Source organism: Trichomonas vaginalis, chromosome IV (genome assembly GCF_026262505.1).
Source record: "Trichomonas vaginalis G3 chromosome IV, whole genome shotgun sequence".
NCBI lineage: Eukaryota > Parabasalia > Trichomonadida > Trichomonadidae > Trichomonas > Trichomonas vaginalis.
The window spans coordinates 26,269,819-26,289,171 of record NC_067206.1 but is presented as its reverse complement, the minus strand read 5'-3'; the positions used below and the strand labels follow the sequence as shown (position 1 = coordinate 26,289,171).

Genomic DNA, 19,353 nt, shown 5'->3' with positions numbered 1-19,353 from the left:
GAAAGTTGGCATTAATATTAATAACCAATGAATCTATAAAAATAATAGAAGTAGTATAAAAAAATAATGATTTATTAGAATTGATATAAAAATTAAAGTAAAGATGAGATTGTCAATGAATGATGATAAATCATGAGGTCTTACAACAACAGATGAAATAAAAATAGCAAACTAATATGTCAAAAAATTGAGAACATGACGACTGAGTGTAAGAACAAATTCTGATATTTTGGCACTTTTTACTGTTTTTCTCCATTCGGAGAGGATATCATGCAAGTATATCAAAGAATATTTGGCATGAATTATATGGTGGAGAATGCAATACAAATCCAATAATATGCGCTAACTGTAATGTATCTGCTGTAAACTCAAAAAAAAAAAAAAAAAAAAAAAAAAAAAAAAAGGGAGTGGGGCTTCCAGGCACTTCGTGCCTTCTAGCCCTGAGGATGATTGGTATAATGAAGTTTTTTTTTCTTGGGGTGTCCTTCCAGGCACTTCGTGCCTTCTAGCCCACATAAATGAAGTTTTTATTCGGAGGTCTTCCAGGAGCTTTTCACAAATTATATATGTTTTCATGTTTTGTCAAGACTTCTTCGTAAATGTTTTGTCATGATTTCATTGTATATGTTTTGTCAAGACTTCTTCGTAATGAGCGTAAATGACCCAAAAATAATGTTTATGTTAGAATGTTAGATCTAACACGTTTTCTAACATGTTTTCTAACATCGTAGAAAACTCATGATTTCATCGTAAATGTTTTGTCAAGACTTCTTCATCGTAAATGTTTTTAACTTCACTTAAAATGCCACGTAAGCTACGTAAGAATATACGTAAGAGGAAGAGAGCATTGAAACATCCAATAGTAAAACTAACACCACAACAACAGTTGCAACAACAAATGCTGAATGACCCCACTATGTTGCAACAAATGTCAAGCAATCCTATGCTTTTAAACCGAGTTGTTGGTGCACAGAGTGGAGGTTTAAGAGCGGCACTTTTAGCGAAAATGGCAGGCTATGGTGGAGCTGCAGACGGAACAGCCTATAACCCTCAAAGTCAAATGAATTTGAGTTTACTCAAAAATCAAATATCAGATGTCAAAAAGTCAAACATAGACATACAGAAGCAAATAGGTGAAAACGAAAAGAAACTAGAATATGACAGACACACAAAGAAACTCAATGAGTTAAACGTAGAGAAAAAGAAGAAAGAAAACAACTGAAAGAACTAAGTACAGAGGAATATGCGAAAAAAGTGTCAGAAAAAGCAGCAGAAGTAGCAAAAATGGAACAAGATGTTGTAAATTTGAAAAACCATACTACTCAATATAAAGTACTGAAAGATGAAGAAATAAAACAAAAAGCCCTGAAGACATATATGGATAGCGATGAGTATAAAAAAGAAGTTGAAGCAAATGTAAAGGCAGAAAAACTTTTACAGTTGCAAAACCAAACCGTACAGTATGAAAACTTAGCACAAGAAAGTAAAAATAACGACGCAGCCATGCAAAAGGCAATGAAAAGCGCAGAATATATAAAAGCTAACAATGACTGGTTAGATGCCCAAGCCAACGCTAAAGCAGCCCAACTTATAGGGTCAATAAGGACAAAAATACAAGCGGATGAAGACAGTTCAAATGAAGCTTTAACAAATGCTGACTTTAAGAACGCCTTCGAAGCTCTTCATAGTAAGGTGAAACAAGTGAACGACTTCTCATCTGGAAAGAAACTGAAGTCTGAAGGTTTCGACAAAGAGTTAAAAGAAGTAGCACAAAATATGACGAAAATAACAGATGCAGCAACGAGACAGGCAGTTCAAAGTGCCTATGACGCCGTTAGAGCAACTGTTGTGAAAAGTCAAGAAAAAGAGTTACAACAGACCAAAACAGACCTAGTAAATGCTTTCTTAAGAACGAAAAGTCAGGTAGGACATTACGCTGCAGATGGAACATATGTGCCAGCTGGTGGAACTTATATACCAGCTGTTGGAATTTATATACCACCAAACCCTCCAAGAGAAGCACCTGCACCAGGACTACCTAAAACATTTACATCGTCACATGGACACAGACACAGGCATGCACCACAACCAACACAACAACCAACAGTTCAAAACCCTGCACAACAACAACCACAAACAGAGCAAGGACATAAAAGAAGTAGAGAACAAGGAAACCAAGAATTCTTAAAAATGCTTAAAGAAGAGTGTGGTTTCCCAGATACTGTTGACTTTAGTGACAGATATAAAGAAGCTATTGGAAAGTTCAAGGATGGAAATACTGACCCGAACCTATTTAGCTTTATGACTCAGCACCAAATGGGATATAATTTCAAACCTGGAAAATACAAGCTCGCAAAGGGATATGATTTAATAGCATATCATCCAAATGACATGGATGAATTTACTCCGAGATATTTGATGTCAGAGCTAAATGACAATTCAACTTTCGTCATGAAACGCGTAAAAAATAGAGACGGAACGAAAGAACAAAAGCTTATGAATGCGGATGACGTAGATAGGGAAATTGTTAAAAATGGTCTCGGAATATATGAAATGCCAGCAGATGAGGTACAAGAAACTCCACAGGAAGAAGTTCAGATACAACCAGACATGGAAGAAATAGTTCAGCAACAACAGCTAGAAGAGCCTGAAGGAAACGAACAAGTCACTCCTTTGGAAACTAACCTCACAGAACTAGATGAAGATTTGGAACAGCCGAAAAATCTTGACCCTCAACAAGAGTATGCGGAGAATATGGAATATTTCCAAGAGTCTAAAAAAAATTCGGCTGACATAGTAGAAGAATATCGAAAAATGTTTGCCGACATACAAAAGACTCCAACACCAGATGAAAATATTCAGCATAGAATGGAAGCACTGAAAGAAAATGTACACAAATACAACAACCCTTTTTACTTACGAGCATTTAACGTTCAATCTTCGGATGAACTCGGTGAAGATAAAAGGTTAAATTTCAAGAAAACATATAGAAATGAAACATTGTTTAAAGTTCATTCAGAACCTAACCAAGATGGAAACAAACCTACTTTTGTTTCTGCAGACGATGGAACTACAATGAGATGGGGTCATAAAGCTAATCCAGATAGGTGGTTCATAAACTTACAACCACAATTCCAAGAAGTTGTAGACGCAATGGAAGTGAATGGTGAACCAGATATAGCTGGTATTTTCAGCGCGGCTTTAATGCCATTGAAGATATGAAACATGCAGATATTTTGGACCAGTATGAAATGAACATGGCTGATGGAAATATAACACCTGACGTTCTAGAACATTTATCTCAAAGAACTACACAGAACCATAGAGATGGTATATTTGGTGAAGAGTTTAGAAAGAAAGTTAGGGAGGGAGAAGGAAGAGAACCTATTGTACATGACCTTGCAAACGAAAGTTTACAAAATGTCATAAAAACTTACTTTGCAGACGATGAATCGAGAAGGGATGAATATTTAAGAAAACTCAAATGGACAGTACCAAATGAAATGTTAGTATTGAAAAACATGTTCCTTGACAAAATAAAACCAACTACAGAAATAAACGACGCAAGACTGAAAGATTGGGTAGAAGCTTTCCCATTCACAAAAGATATAGTTGGTAACATGGAAAGAAAACCAGAATGGCTACAAAAACATATATTGGAAACGAGCATATTCCATATGGACAGGCACTGTTTGAAGAGCTTGAACCGGAAACTCAGGAAAGAGTCATGCAAACAATACGCAAAGACTCAAATACAGACTATGACAAACTCTTTCTAGGATATAGGTTACCTGAGATGGGCGACCAGAGCCAAAAGGCAAAAAGGACATGGGAAATTTGCAACATACTAGATGAACATAATGCAAAGATGCAACAACTTCAAGCAGAGGGCAATGAAGGAAAAAGAAGAGTTAAAAACTCAGTCAGGAAGAAAGTAAAGCTTGGTCGGAGTGGGTTCTATTATGACATATAAATCCAACTATTCTATATTTTTACTCATATGAAATGTACGCCGCTCAGAATATAACGCCAACAGTTTTGGATGCTATGAATGGAAATGTTTCCGAATGGTATAACGAATGCGACAATGCCATTAGAAGGTCAGAAATAGTTCCTGGAACTTACGAATATACAACTGCTGTTTCTTATGGAAACGTAGGTGAGTTTGGAGAAGGTTCTTCAACAACAGTAGATATTGCTTGCGACAGGTTTCATATAATTTCTATTGACAACTCTTTCTTATACGTGGAACAAGACATTGAAATAAAACCTTCTGCCAAGTTGTCTGACAAGAAAGGTTGCAATGGAATTTTCTATGTCGGATACCAATATGCTCCAGAAGTTTTCATGGGATATAAGATATATTCTAACTCTGACTTAGTTCAAACAGTAACATGGGCAAACTATGAATGGTTCGCTTTGAGAAACTCAGTACAACCACAAGCTAGAGAACAAACAGACAGTATGCAACTATTGAGAAAATAAGAAGACTTGACCCTAACGTTCCAGGAGTTTATGTTAACCTTTCTGGACAAACTGCAGCAGCAGTAACCAAAGTAAAACTGAAACTTAGAGTTCCTTTGTCATCTTTCCTCATCTTCAGGTTTTTAAGATACTTACCAAACTGGGCAGGAAAAATTTCTATTGAACTTACTCCAAGCAAAAATAACTTAGTCATTGCACCAACACAAGACCCATTCACTATTACTGTAGCTGGAACTGGTGGAGCCAAGTTCTGTGACTTTTGCAAAGACAAAGTTGACTTAGACTTTGGTTTCTCAAACCTCAACACTGAAGTAAACTACTACTTCAATGCTGCTGGAACTGCTTGGGACCCAGTTAAGTTCACATGCGAAAAATTTGAATGCAAGAGAATAGAAAGCAGACTTGCAGTCTATATGTTGGACCCAGATATTTCAAATGCTTTAGCTGCCAAATATATTGCAGTTCCACTTATGTTCCCTATACACCAAATATCTGTCAAAGACTTTGCAGGTGAAGTTGGAAACCAAAGTGCTGACCCAGGTGCAAGAACAGATATTGCCTTAACAACTGCAATGAAACATGCAGATACTATGTTTGTACTGTTCAGACGAACTATAAATGACTATTCTTGTTTCTACAACCCCGGTATTAAATATCATATAAACATAGATGGCAAATACTATCCAAGAGAAGAATATTCCACAGTTGAGGATATGAGGTCATACAACTTGACATTAGATGCTATGAACTTTAACAACAACTTCACAACAACCATTAACCCTGAAATGCAAAGTTCTATTATGCCATATGTGAAAGTATGGACTCATACAGGAGCTCAAAACACTCAATATACAAATGGAGACCGTTCAAACTTTTGGCTTGGCATTCCATTTGCTGACTCAGAAGACTTTATGGGTGGTATTTCAACTGTTGGTACTGTACAAATACAATATACTGGTGACAGAGACGGTCCATATGAACTGAGAGCAAAGAAGTTTACAAAACCAATAGCACTTTTCACGGAAGATGCTCTTTTGAAGATTCGTTCGATGAAACCTGCTGGGGCTCCTCAGATTGGCATAACGACAGCTTCCATCGAGCAGATTTTGGCAGCAGGTCAGTAAGTTGTTCTTGAACTGACTTCTCTCCGTCAAATATTGACAGTACGCCAGTTTTGACATAAAATTGTATTATAAACTTACCTTTAGAAATATCTGTAAGTTTTGAAGTTATATTTTTGTCTGCTTCAAGAACTTTCACCATTTCAGTTATACCAACTCTCTTTGCTTTATGAAAATATTTTGTTCAGCAAAGACTGCTATTCTATAACATTTTCCATTGTTTGTGTAAAGAACTATTCTGTCAATGTATTTGTATTGTTTGTGTGTGTAAACTTTGTTCTGCTTCAATTCAAGAGATACTCAAATACGTCCATCTTTTTATTCTAAGTAAAATGTCATTTCCGAAAAATAGAAGCGTAAGTGTTTCAAAAGGTTTAATGGCGGTGGCAGATGTGAAGTTAAATTCACCAACTCAAACAAACAGTCAAAGTGTTGTTGTCAATGTCAAAGAAAGAGATGTTGAAGTGGGGAAACCATACGAAGACGAAGATGGTATAACAATAGTTCCTGTAAAAGAACAACCAACATATCCTGAAGTTAGCAGAGACTTAAGTTCTGTTGCAGATATTCGAAATGACTACCAACAACTTAAAGACAAACTTAAAACTCAGGAGAAGATTTGTCAAGCTTTAGGTATAATGTTAAACTTGGTCGAACACAACCCTGTAAAAGTGAACTCATATGTCATTGCACCTCATGAAGTTTTGAAAAGAACTATTGAAACTTTTGACAGAGGCAGACGATATAAACATCAAAGAAATAGAACCCGACGTTAGTTGCTGTGGTGTTTCATATAATGTCATTGACAAGATATACGTTATGAAAGGAGGTGAAACGTTGAACTTAAAATATAGTTTCCCAGACGTTATAAAAATATTTGACGACCACAACATTTCATTAAAATTTATTTGCTAAGTAAATGGCAGAAGACACAATGGTTTATACTATTACGACTAAAAACCCTGAGTCATATAATTCTATAACAACAAACTTACAAAGTCCTCAAGGACGATATTGTAAACTAACTTTAAACACAATGACGACTAAAGCCTGTTTTGCTCTTTTGACACCAGAAGATTTTATTGTTGTGAATGGTAAAAAATACTCCTTTGAAGATACTTACTCAGATATACCACCAACAGGTTTTGTTGACTTATTTAATACTTTAAGGACGGATGTAACATGTGCTGCAACTAGAGCAGGTTTCATTATGTTTGGATGTCCGACTGAGTTTACTATAAACAATATGAGCTATAATACAAAACTTATTTTCTGGTTTTTACTACCAACAGTTTCCTATAACAGGAAAAGGTGTCATACAAGGAATGTCTATTCCATTGACATTAAGCACACCTATTTTATATATTGTTTCAACTTAGGTTCAAAGTGTTATTCGAATGTCGACAGAAACTATTATGACCAAAAGATACTTATGCGTATAAACAATACTTTCTCTGCTGGTTTGCCTATTGTTCATTCGAATGCAGAATTTTCAACCTTAGTGAACTCAAACACTTTGGCAAGTATAAACGTTGACATTAGTTGACGCAAACTTTGTTCCTGTAAAACTTTTATGTCCTATGTATTTGTCAATGACGGCAGAAAGTTTCGAATTGGAAGATGCAACTGGTGAAAGTATTGTATTACAAGAACAACTTCAACAACAAATAGCTCAAGAACAACAAATGCAACAAATAGCTCAAGAATAAAAAAAATATTTTTTTTATTTTTATAAAAATGTACAGAATAGATGTTTCAGATTTTTATGACTTCCAAGCATTCAGAAATATGTGTCCATTTAGAGACTATAACAAAGCAGTCGAGAATTTGAAACGTTTAGTCATTTATGTTGACTCTGCCCCAGAATGTTATGTTATGAAAGAATGGGATGTTGTCTTTAACAAACAGAGCAACAATAGTGTCTGAACAGGAATGTAGACAGAAACTTAAGAAAATAAAAGTTGTACAAGTTGGAATGAAGATGTTAGATGCTTGGGATATCTTATTGTCAAAGTTAGAAGATTTTTCAGTTCGAGGTATAAAGTTTTATACACCATCTCCAAACTTCTATTCTATCTTCACTGGATATAAATACGAACAAGTAGAATGGAAAGAAAATTATATAGAAGCTTGGTTAGACCATGTCAAAGAAATTATATGCAATGGAAACGAAAAGGTTTTGAGTATATCTTATGTTGGTTTGCAAAACATCTTACAACATCCAAGTGCTAAAAATGAAACTGCTCTCATTGTAATTGGAAAACAAGGAACAGCGTAAGAACACTTTCTTTACAGATATTTTGTGCAAACTGTTAGAGGGCTATTCGAACCCTAATATGACAAACTTAGAAAACATCTGCGGTAAATTTAACTCTTCAATAGAGAATATGAAACTTATTAGTATGTAACGAACTTCAAAGTATAGATACAACAAAGGTTTTTAAAACTCAGATGCTTTGAAGAGTCTTATAACAGACAAAGTTGGAGTTGTTGAAAGAAAATATAAAGACCAAAGAGTTTGTGAAAATGTTGCAAACTTCATTATGGTTTCAAAAATACTGTTCCGATGAAGTTAGAAAGTTCTGACAGAAGATATGTAGTTGTCAGAACGTCAGATTCTCATATGCAAGATACAGAATATTTTGACGACTTAGCAGAAACTTTGACATCTGACTTTTACAACCACTTGTTCTCATATTTCATGACATTAGATATTTCTAAGTTCAATCCAAGACAAATTCCATATACCGAAGAGAGACAAACATTGTTAGAAGCAAACAAGAGTGTATATGAACTGTTTATAGATGAGACTAACTTTGAGTGTTTAGATGAAAGGTCATTGTACGATTCATATAAACAGTATTGTCAAGAGTATGGTTATATGCAGCGTCTAAACGAACATTCTTGGCAAATGTCAAAAATCTTTTAGACATACAGAACGGCGTATATACAAAGAAAAATTTTTCTGAGTAAATTTAAAAAAATATTTTTTTATCCGATAGAAAAGATGACGAAATATATTTCAGTCAAACAAGTACATGACAGAAGTCAAAGAAGAACTAGACCCATTCATATATTTGAATGTTTACTTCTACCATTTTGAAAAGTCTTCATTTGACAAAAGTTTGGAACATCGAACCAGTTAAGTTTGCTATTGTGACTAAAAATGGTGCGAAATTTGAAGACTTAGACATAGAAGGTTTGTTAGCAGTCAAAGAAAATTTTGACAGAAGGTTTTCAAACTTAAAGAAGGCAAAGCATACAAACTTGTTATACCTTATGAACCAAGAAAGCAGACGACTATGAATATTATGAGTCTAAGATAGTTGAAGTTCAAGGTAAATTAGGTAAAAAGATTTTAGAGTCTAAGCCAGTGTTTGCTCCTAAAGAGGAAGAGAACATTGACATTGACCCAGAAATGTTCTAAAAATAAAATTTTATTTTTACATGTCAAATTTCTTTTTCTCTGGCTCTGGTTCAGGTTCTTTCTTCTCTTCTACTTTTTTCTCTTTCTTTCCTTTCTTCTTCTTCTTCTCTGGTGGAGTTATGTCAAATTTGGCGCAACCATATTTATGTAAAAGTTCTTTGTCCTTTAATAGCTCTTCTATTCTGTTTCCTATTTCATCTTCAAGAACAGCGCATGTGTCTTCTTTGCATTCTAAGAACTTTTGTTGGACTTCATCTTTCCAATCGGCGTCATCTCTGTCAACAAGTCTGTCATTGACAAATTTTAAGACTTCTCTGCCTAATGTTTTATGGTTCTTGTCATATTCCCAGAAACAGAACTTTAGAACAAATTCACCTTTCTTGTTTACACTATGTAAGATTTTATGGTCGACAGATGTTTTGCTGTCAAAAAGTTTGTCTCGAATATAGATAGCGAAATCGCTAGACATTTTCTAAAAGATAAAAATTTTAATTTTTCTAAAAATATGTTAGAAAAAAAGTTTGCTGACATTGACAAGAAATTTGAGAATGTTTTAAACAAGAACAAGAGGAAGTTAGAAAATGCTCAGATAAAACCCATACATGAAAAGTTCTTATTTGCTCAGAATGGTATAACAGGTCTAATTGCACCACCTGGGTCGGGTAAGACTTTCACTTATCTTAAAATGGCTGCACAACAACAAGAACTAGATGAGAAGAACCCATTCTATGAGTTAGTAGTCATTTGTAGTACTTCTGGTCAATTTGACCAAACCGTAAATTCGTTCAAAGATATTATAAAGAAGTCTAAGTTAGTATGTATAAAGGATCTGAGTTGTTAGATTGGATAAAGAAGTACCAAAGAAGAGTTTTGAAGTATAATGCTATAAATGAGTATATAAATTCTAAGTTCAAAGACCCAAATGAGGAAATGCAGAGAATATTAGAGAAGAAACACTTCAGAAACAAACAGAAAGAGATAGAATACATTTCGAAGAAATTGCAATCTTACGATTGGAAGACATACCCTCACAGATGTCTTCTTATCTTAGATGACTTTGCTTCTCATCCTTTGTTAAAGAATAGAGAACAAGACATGTGTCGAATTCTTAAGAAGCTCAGACACTTTAACATTTCAGTTGTCATTTGTGTACAGACAGCCAAGAGTTTAAGTAAGGATGTTAAAAGAATACTTACTGATATCATACTTTTCCCTGGATTGTCTGAAGACGATTTCATGGAACTTATGAAAGAGTCCATGGCAGGTAAGTTTGACAGACATGAACTATGGGAGAAGTACAAAGTCATACAAGACCCTCATACTTCTTTCAGAATTCATATCTACGCAAACAAAGTTCAAATTGTAAAAAGTCAAGCTTGAAAAATAAATGTTTAGTCGTAGTAAGTCTGTTGTGGTGCTGGGGCTGTCGGTTCTTCTGGCTTTGGAAGACATTCAGGAAGAGGAACGTCAGTCATCCGTTTGTGTCTTAACCGTCTTTGTTCTGAAACAATATAATATTGTACTGAATAAGTACAATATTGTCTTGAAAAAGTACAACATTGTCTTGAAAAAGTACAACATTGTCTTGAAAAAGTACAACATTGTTCTGAAAAAGTACAACATTGTCTTGAAAAAGTTCAAGACTTGTTCTGAAAAAGTACAGCTGTACTCAAATTTGAGAGACATTGTACTGAATTTATACAACATTGTACTGAATAAGTACAATATTGTCTTGAAAAAGTACAACATTGTCTTGAAAAAGTACAACATTGTCTTGAAAAAGTACAACATTGTTCTGAAAAAGTACAAGACTTGTTCTGAAAAAGTACAGCTGTACTCAAATTTGAGAGACATTGTACTGAATTTATACAACATTGTTCTGAAAAAGTACAACATTGTTCTGAAAAAGTACAATATTGTCTTGAAAAAGTACAACATTGTCTTGAAAAAGTACAACATTGTCTTGAAAAAGTACAATATTGTACTGACTCAGTATGGAGCTTGACCCCCTAGACGAAGCAATTTATCTAATTGAAATTAACGAGCTTGTTAAAGACTTCCTCAGGCAGAATGTAAAGGTCAAGCTTGAAAAATAAAGATTGAAATTTACCCTACTTGTTTGAAGTTGTCGAAATACTCTGTTATTTTTTCCTTTAACAATGGCAAATCTTCTTTGAATGTAAGTATTGTGCAACCTTTGATGTCATAGTGTGTTTGAGGAAGAGTATTTTTGACAATTTCCTTTATTTGCTCATTCGGTGTCATTGAAATCGGTAAGTTTTCGCGATAGAACCAATTTCTGTCAGATTTGTAAATCTTAGCAAGGTCGTAAAAGCTTTTGTTGTTTCTTCTGACTAAATGCAACATAACCATATCTCTGTCTTCTTCATTTTCCATCTCTTCAGTATAAATCATATACTTATAGTTCTTTTCCTTTCCTTTTGGTACCGAACGTGGTATTCTTTTCTGAATGCTTTTGTCTTCTTTCATCATATCTTCTCTCTGCTTTGTACAAAGTTCGTCAAGTAGCATAAGTATGTAGATTGCATAACGAGGTGAAGCCCACATTGCTATTGAACTAACTAGGAACTTATGAACATATATACCTTTTAGATGTGATGGTAAGTTTTGTCTGTCTTGGTACATCTTTTTAAGTTCTACATGTTCAAACTCACTGAGGAGTTCATGAGTGCTATTTAATTCAAACCAATCTTGTGGTTTCATAGTATCTGGAGCAAAACATGCTGTCAAAATACTTTGCATTTGGTACATATCGTCTTTGACCGAACGAATGAGACGTAACTGTTTGTTAAACTGAACCCACTCATATTCTTCATTTATAGCTTCATGGACTATAACTGTTGTTGTGTTCTCTGTTGTTGTCATATCTGTCCTTACATACAAAATAAAAAAATAAATAAAAATAAAACTAACTTTATTTTTTCTATCTTTCACAAAAGACCAAAAATAAACGCTTTACATGTATTTTTCAGCAACTTCGTCAAATAATTTTATAGCTTTATCTATCTCATCTACTTCAAACGTTTCTTTACCTTTCGTGGGAGCACCATACATTTTCTCAAACTTTTCAAGTAGTTCTGTTTCTGCAGCTCTCATATCATTAACTAACACAACCTTGACTATATTGACTGTACTGTCATATCTTAGAGTTATATTATATGTCCTTCCTATCTTATATCTCTTTGTATTGAAGTCCTTCGGTTTCTGAACGATGTAAAGTAAGCCTTCACTGCAACGTTCCGTATCGAATGAACCATATGTTATGAAGTTATATCCAACAACTGGGTCAATCCATAACAAAACTATTGGTATAAGACTTTTGTCTATAAGATATGCTGTAGTTCCATAGAATCTTACCGATATCATAAGCTCAGGATTTCTTGTCAAAATTTTCTGAGTAGAAGCATTTTTAACCCAATGGTATGTTTTCTTTCCAGATGGAGATATAATGTCTGACAAAGAATATTTGTTGTATTTCTTTGAGTATCTTACGTTTAAATCACCAATTCGAACCACTTTGGTGTCATTGTCTATCTTTTTAACTGTTTCAAACTCAATGTTTGACATATCTGTCTTTACATACAAAATAAAAAAAATAAATAAAATAAAACTAACTTTATTTTTTCTATCTTAAGGAAATTCACGAAATTTCATAGAGTTTTTTTACGAAGTGTTAAAGTTCTCTTCGTAAAAAAATAACAGTTATATAATGAAATTTAGTCATTTTTTCAGCAAAAATAATGTTTATGTTAGAATGTTAGATCTAACCTGTTTTCTAACCTCTTTTCTAACATCGTAGAAAACACACAAAACTCATGAAATTTCATACGGAATTCAGCAAAAATAATGTTTATGTTAGAATGTTAGATCTAACATGTTTTCTAACACGTTTTCTAACATGGTCTAAAACACACAAAACTCATGAAATTTCATACGGAATTCAATAAAAATAATGTTTATGTTAGAATGTTAGATCTAACATGTTTTCTAACATGTTTTCTAACATAACTATTTACAAGCGTTTTACATGGTATATGTTGCGATGGTTCATGACTCTAAACAATTTCGTAGCTTCTATTTCTTCTGTCAGTATGTCAAAAGTTTTAACGATACCGAAAGTTTCTTTATACTTCTTCTTGACGTCAGATAGAAGGAAATCGTCAGCAGTTGGATAGTTTTTGTTCAGAAATTCTAACATGTTCATTTTATCTTCTGCTGGTTTTTCTGCTTCTTTCTTTAAATCTGCATAGTCGTTTCGCATACGTTCTATCTCTTTGACGGAGTAGTTATATTTCCTCATTGCTGCTTTACATTTTGAACATTGCGGGTTCATTTTTGCGTTATATTCTGAAAACCTTACCTGCTAAAACAACCAAGGCGTCAATGGTTTTCTTCATCTCGAACATAGCGGGTTTTATTTGTTCGTTCCATACCTTACCCCTATCTTTATCTCTTATTTCCCAAACACATTTTGCAACTAACGAAACAAAGTTGTCGTAGGTCTTAAATTCTTCGGATTTGTAAAGGTCAGAGATGTTCTTATATACCATGTCGCAATCTTTGTCCATAACCTTATGGTTGCAATGAAAACCAAGGAATTCATAATTTACCTTTCGTATGAACTTCTTTATTTCTACTGAGTCAGTTGCTTTGACTTCTATTTCGTCAAATTCGGGAATGGTTAGTTTTTGCTGCTGAATTTCAGGCAATTTGGGTAAATGGTCAATAATGTCCTGCATTTCATAAAGATACTGTTCATTTGTTTCATCTTTCGCACTACAGTTTAAATTAGATGTTAAAAGTTCTTGCTTTATCTTCTGGATTTTTGTTTCGAAAGTATATGAAGAAGGAATGAAGCTTTTCATTTCTACTAACATAGATGTTGGATTCATAACTAGCGAGTTTGGTGCTGTTGTTGCTAACATGTTCTTACAATAAAAATAAAAAAATATTTTTTTAAAAAAACCAACTTTATTTTTTATGTTTTTTGTGAAAGTGTCAAAATTCATGAATTTCGAGAGTTTTCTACGATGTTAGAAAACGTGTTAGAAAACATGTTAGATCTAACATTCTAACATAAACATTATTTTTGGGTCTTTTACGCTCATTACGAAGAAGTTTCGACAAAACATTTACGAAGAAGTTTCGACAAAACATTTACGAAGAAGTTTCGACAAAACATGTACGAAGAAGTCTTGACAAAACATGTACGAAGAAGTTTCGACAAAACATGTACGAAGAAGTCTTGACAAAACATGTACGAAGAAGTCTTGACAAAACATGTACGAAGAAGTCTTGACAAAACATGTACGAAGAAGTTTGACAAAACATGTACGAAGAAGTCTTGACAAAACATGTACGAAGAATCTTGACAAAACATGTACGAAGAAGTCTTGACAAAACATGTACGAAAAGTCTTGACAAAACATGTACGAAGAAGTTTCGACAAAACATGTACGAAGAAGTCTTGACAAAACATGTACGAAGAAGTCTTGACAAAACATGTACGAAGAAGTTTCGACAAAACATTTACGAAGAAGTTTCGACAAAACATTTACGAAGAAGTTTCGACAAAACATTTACGAAGAAGTTTCGACAAAACATGTACGAAGAAGTCTTGACAAATTCAAGAGTTTTAGACCATGTTAGAAAACGTGTTAGAAAACATGTTAGATCTAACATTCTAACATAAACATTATTTTTGCTGAATTCAATAAAAATAAAATGGTTCATTTACTCACAATATTTTTTTACAAAACGACCCCAAACTTTTAACTTCTTTTCTGCAGCTTCTAATGAAACTTTAGCGAGTTCATATTCTCTAAATTCCTCTTTAAATTCTTCTTGTTCCCATTGGTCTAGTTCGTATGGAGAGTCTCTATAACAGAACATATCTCACGTTCATGTTCTATTTGTTTTTCATGCATTTTCTAACTTCTTCTTCGAACAAAGGTTTAGCATTCTCTACTGTATCTTCAAGTTCTTCTTCATCTAATTTCTCTATGAACTTTCTTGTCTATGGAGTCCAAATTTTTCCAACTGCTATGCAATATTTTGGAGAAGCCCACATTGCTATATAGTTTAGAGTCTTGGGTCTACATACATTCCTCTAACCTGTTTGATTTCATCGGGAATTCCTGCATGAACTTTGTATAAAAAGCAACCCGCCGTTTTCCGCGGGTTGGTATATTCTTCACAAAATGCCTTAAAATACTCTTCCCAGGACTTATTTTCCAACAACCTTCTAAAGTCTTTCCTAAACTGCTGACACATCTTTGTTGCATTTATATAACCATCCTTGTCTCTACGTAAGACTTCAATACCGTTGTAAGTGCCTTTTGTGAATGTTTCGCCATTAGATTTGTTCGTGAACGTTTTTGCTTCGACTGTCATTTCAGTTCTTACAATAAAAATAAAAAATATTTTTTGGTGGTACGTCGGACATTCGTTTGTGGCTTAACCGTCGGACATTCGTTTGTGGCTTAACCGTCGGACCACAACGATAAAAATCTCATTTTAACTCACTTTTTCTATCTTAAGGAAATTCATGAAAATTCACCTGTTGAATTTTGTATAAAAAGCACCCCGCGGAATTCCGCGGGGTGGTATATTCTTCACAAAATGCTTGTTTTGAGGTCGAGCCATTTTTGGCTCCACCTCTTTTTTCAACCAAAAACTCATTTTTGTCGAATTCAGCACTTTTCCGTAGTTGTATATGAAAGACAATTCGGGATGAAATTTCTTCATCTGATATAGTCCTACCAGCGTTTGTAAAGATTATATCTAACGTTTTGTATCTGCTACTTTTGTTCTTTGTTTTTCAACCTAAGCATTTAATATATGTAAAAATATACTTTTTAAAATGGTATGCCATATAGCTTCTTGAATTTGTTAAGAAGTATTTTAACGTGTTTTCCATCTGTATCTCTAGTGTTTACATAAGCATAGCCTTCCTTAGTAAAACATACTTGTAATTTCCTATAGTTTACGCCGGTATAAAAGTAGAAAGAGTCCTGTTCTTCGCTATAGTAGTAAAACTCAAACGTATGCTTGCCATAGTCTGTAATTTCAATTGCTTCATCTTCTAGTTCGTCGACAAATTCGAATACTATATCTCCAAATTTGCCTCTTCTTATTGTTTCAGAACGAGTGACCCAGCGTAAGTTTTCAAGTCTATTGTCGTTTCTTATACGTTTATATGGTCTACAAAAGGTAGATTGTTAGGGTTCGGTATAAAATGAGTTGCAATGACAATATGTTTAAAAAATAGCATTTCTCACCAATCCTCATCCTAGCATATCCGTCATTTCGCTCACATTCGCTTAAAACTCTTTTTGTCTTTTTGTTTCTGACTTCAAATGACTCACAACAGTGAATTTCATATTTCTCATCTAACAAACAAGTTTCCCAACGGTCTGTTCCAACAAACTCAGCGTACATTTCAAATAAAATAAAAAAATTTTTTTTAAAAAAATGTTTTATTTCATGCAATGTTTTACTTCATGCAATGTTTTATTTCTGTGCCGTCTTCAAGTATGCCCCAGTACTTACGCTTGGAGAGGACATGAACTTCGAAAATACCTTATCTAGCTTAAAACAGCCCATCTTTTCACCGACCATTCCCATTTCAATGAGTTTGTTTATAGCCTTCTTCGTTCGTCATGAGTGCGTCAATGTTCTCATAGTAAACCTTCACTTTGGATTTGACTTCGGAGAAGAATTTGTTGTAGTTGTCAAGGACTGCCTTTGCGAACTGAGGATAGGAACCAATGTTCGACAATAGGTTTTAATGTGGTTACTAAGCCACTTTGACCTTGAGTGAATTCGTACTTCAAAAACAAAAGGGGAGAACCTTTCACAAAGTTGTCGACCTTCTCATAGTGTTTACTCTTCATCTTTTTGAGGTTTTTTAATGGAATATCCCCATGTTGAATTCATAAGCAATTTGAGTGTCATTGCAAGTTTGGGGTTTGAAGCTTTCCTAATATCAATACAGTTGTTGTATGACTTTTCCAACTGTATAGTTCCTTCCTGGAACTCACCATCTTCGTTTGGAATTCCAGTTGGAATATATTGGACGAACCTCATGTATGCAGCGTTAAGGTCGACATAGTATATCTTTTTCATCTGAGTCGAACTTGTCGCAACCAATTGGTCCAGTTTGTGGAAATTCAAGTGAGTCTCTTATCTTCTGAGAAACTTCTCCTGTTATCTCATAAACATCGTCAAGCAACCTGTTTCATATAAAACCTTCTGACCTAACTCAGATGCTCTCCAATACAATTTGACGTCAATTGGATTTCTCAATGGAAGTTTGTTTATAGCATCTTGAAGTTCTTGCAACCTCATTGGAAGTTCTTCTGGTTCAGGTTGGTATCCGAACAATCCAACTCCTTTTGGAATTGTGTACTTCTTTTGTGCTATAACCTTGTCCGGAACAACTTTTGGTCTTACCAACAATGAAAAGTTTGTTTCGTCTTTTGGTACAAAAGTTTCTGTCAGCTTGTCATCTGGAATTGGTTCCAACAAACCTTTCTCGAAAAGAATGTTTACAGCTCTGACAATGTTGCACTTGCCTTTTCCGAACAATGGGTTTGTAAAGACTTTCGTTCAACAATGAAGTGGTTGTGGACAATTGCAATCTTCAACCATGGTAAATTGAACTCAACAACATAGTCGTCATGTGAAGAACCTTTAGCTGTAGGTATGTTGACTCGGATATTGACATTTGCCAACGGTGCAATTTTTGCCAATTGACCTCTGAGAATGTACCTTGTTTACACATGACTCAAGATACTTCATCTTCTCATCTGTAACAAGACCAGAGTTCCTGAGACATGTAAGAATACAAGGTTCATTGACAATTGTTTCAATTGAATTGTAAATTCCATACCTTGTCAAGTCAATGTCAGACTTATTTATGAAGGGGAAGTATCCAGCATGTTGTCTGACTGCTTGAGGGTTCGGTTGGTACCATTCAAATTTTACACTTGCAATTCCTTCAATTGCATTCAAAATGTCTGAGTCGGAGTCAACCATTTGTTCTCTCTTTGTAGTCTTGAAAGCGTCAAGAAGCATTGCAGCTGTTGTGACATTGCCATGTGCATAGTAAATGTGACCATCCAAATCTGTTATGGTCAATCTGAGATTGTATCCTTTCTTATTTCCATCTTGTATGGCAGCAAGTACACCCATGAAGCCTTCTTTGTTCTTTCCTTCGTCAAAGTTTACTGTAAAGGTTCGACCAGATGTAATTTTACTTCTAACTTCACGATACTTTTCATATGCATATCTTGTTCTTTCCATGGGAGCATGTTTGTCTTCACCTTTTCCTTTTTTCCTCCTCAAAGGATGCAATTGTTCGTCATGTTTCCAGTAGAACCTGGCAAAGCCGTCGTGTCCTTCAACCTGTGGCTCACTAACATCGAAAGGCATGTCCATAAGCCGTTCTTCTTCTAACCTCTCTAGTCTGTTTGGATAATTTGCGCGTGCTGTTTCCAAATCCATTTCGTAGCGAAGACCAGACAATTTGTCATAGACTTTTATTGGCTTTCCCTTCCTATATTTAAAATTCTTCGAAACTCTCCAACCATATCTTTGCAACTCTGCTTTTATTCTAGCAGACTTTCTATCCATTCTATATGGGGGCATTTTTATAAAAATAAAAAAATATATTTTTTCTTTACTTTACATAACCGCCTGCTGCCATATAGTCTTTGACGCCAACCCATAACCAGCTAATGAAGGTTGACTTGGTTTAGTTTGGAAACTAACCTTTTGGTTTTGGTTTTTCTTCAGTTTGTGGCTTCCCTTCTTCTATTGGTTTTTTCGTCACTTTTCGGTTCCTCTGACTTTACCTCACTTGCAGGTATGGTTGTGTCGTCAACATCTTCGTAAATATCATATGCCATTTGTTTTTGTTTTCCTTTCAACTTTTTGTGTTTGTTGTAAAGTTTAGAATATTTCGACTCTAAGTCAATGAGATGTTCTATAATGAACTGTTGGTCAGTGAAGTAAACTTTTCCATCTGTTGTCTCGAAAGCTCCTTCAGACTTCAATATTTTATTTGTGAGAGTCTGTTTCTTTTTGAGATACTTGCCGTTCCATTTCTATGAAAGTGACTTTGTAGTTAGGGTTTGTATTTCCAGACCTGGCACTTTCTATTATTGAATTTTTCTCTTCATCTGTAAGTTCTTTGACAGGTTTTGACAATGGTTCTGAACTTTTTGTTTGTGGTGTCAAATCTACCGTTTCAACTTCTTCGGTCATTTCATCTCAGTAAAAAATTTTAGTTTGTTT

General features: G+C 34.4%; 4 protein-coding genes and 8 pseudogenes across 12 annotated transcripts, besides 2 other annotated features; 5 read left to right on the top strand and 7 right to left on the bottom strand.

Moving 5' to 3' along the window:
• Positions 1-373: 373 nt before the first annotated feature.
• Positions 374-472: a terminal%2Cinverted (terminal inverted repeat of Maverick-3 transposon ID:TVAGG3_0171470).
• Positions 374-19,353: part of a mobile genetic element that runs on past the window's edge.
• TVAGG3_0171620 lies at positions 803-1,231 on the top strand (annotated as a pseudogene). Its single transcript has one exon. A coding segment is annotated over exon 1 (429 nt).
• Positions 1,378-2,869, top strand: TVAGG3_0171610 (protein of unknown function, DUF4106 family; the record flags this gene model as incomplete). Its single annotated transcript, XM_051225341.1, has 1 exon — positions 1,378-2,869. A coding segment is annotated over one exon (1,492 nt), but the record flags the coding sequence as incomplete, so codon positions are not given.
• TVAGG3_0171600 lies at positions 4,348-5,349 on the top strand (annotated as a pseudogene). Its single transcript has one exon. A coding segment is annotated over exon 1 (1,002 nt).
• Positions 7,039-7,315, top strand: TVAGG3_0171590 (annotated as a pseudogene). The gene has a single exon. A coding segment is annotated over exon 1 (277 nt).
• TVAGG3_0171580 (uncharacterized protein) lies at positions 9,050-9,502 on the bottom strand (the record flags this gene model as incomplete). Its single annotated transcript, XM_051225340.1, has 1 exon — positions 9,050-9,502. The coding sequence occupies one exon, from the start codon at positions 9,500-9,502 to the stop codon at positions 9,050-9,052; it is 453 nt and encodes a 150-aa protein (XP_051110326.1).
• TVAGG3_0171570 lies at positions 9,719-10,413 on the top strand (annotated as a pseudogene). Its single transcript has one exon. A coding segment is annotated over exon 1 (695 nt).
• Positions 11,140-11,919, bottom strand: TVAGG3_0171560 (KilA, N-terminal/APSES-type HTH, DNA-binding family; the record flags this gene model as incomplete). Its single annotated transcript, XM_001286233.1, has 1 exon — positions 11,140-11,919. One exon carries the CDS (start codon positions 11,917-11,919, stop codon positions 11,140-11,142), a length of 780 nt encoding a protein of 259 aa, XP_001286234.1.
• Positions 13,067-13,979, bottom strand: TVAGG3_0171550 (annotated as a pseudogene). Its single transcript has one exon. A coding segment is annotated over exon 1 (913 nt).
• TVAGG3_0171540 (uncharacterized protein) lies at positions 14,187-14,633 on the bottom strand (the record flags this gene model as incomplete). The annotated part of the gene is made up of 1 exon (XM_051225339.1): positions 14,187-14,633. One exon carries the CDS (start codon positions 14,631-14,633, stop codon positions 14,187-14,189), a length of 447 nt encoding a protein of 148 aa, XP_051110325.1.
• Positions 14,788-15,447, bottom strand: TVAGG3_0171530 (annotated as a pseudogene). Its single transcript has one exon. A coding segment is annotated over exon 1 (660 nt).
• TVAGG3_0171520 lies at positions 16,550-18,690 on the bottom strand (annotated as a pseudogene). Its single transcript has one exon. A coding segment is annotated over exon 1 (2,141 nt).
• Positions 18,737-19,323, bottom strand: TVAGG3_0171510 (annotated as a pseudogene). The gene has a single exon. A coding segment is annotated over exon 1 (587 nt).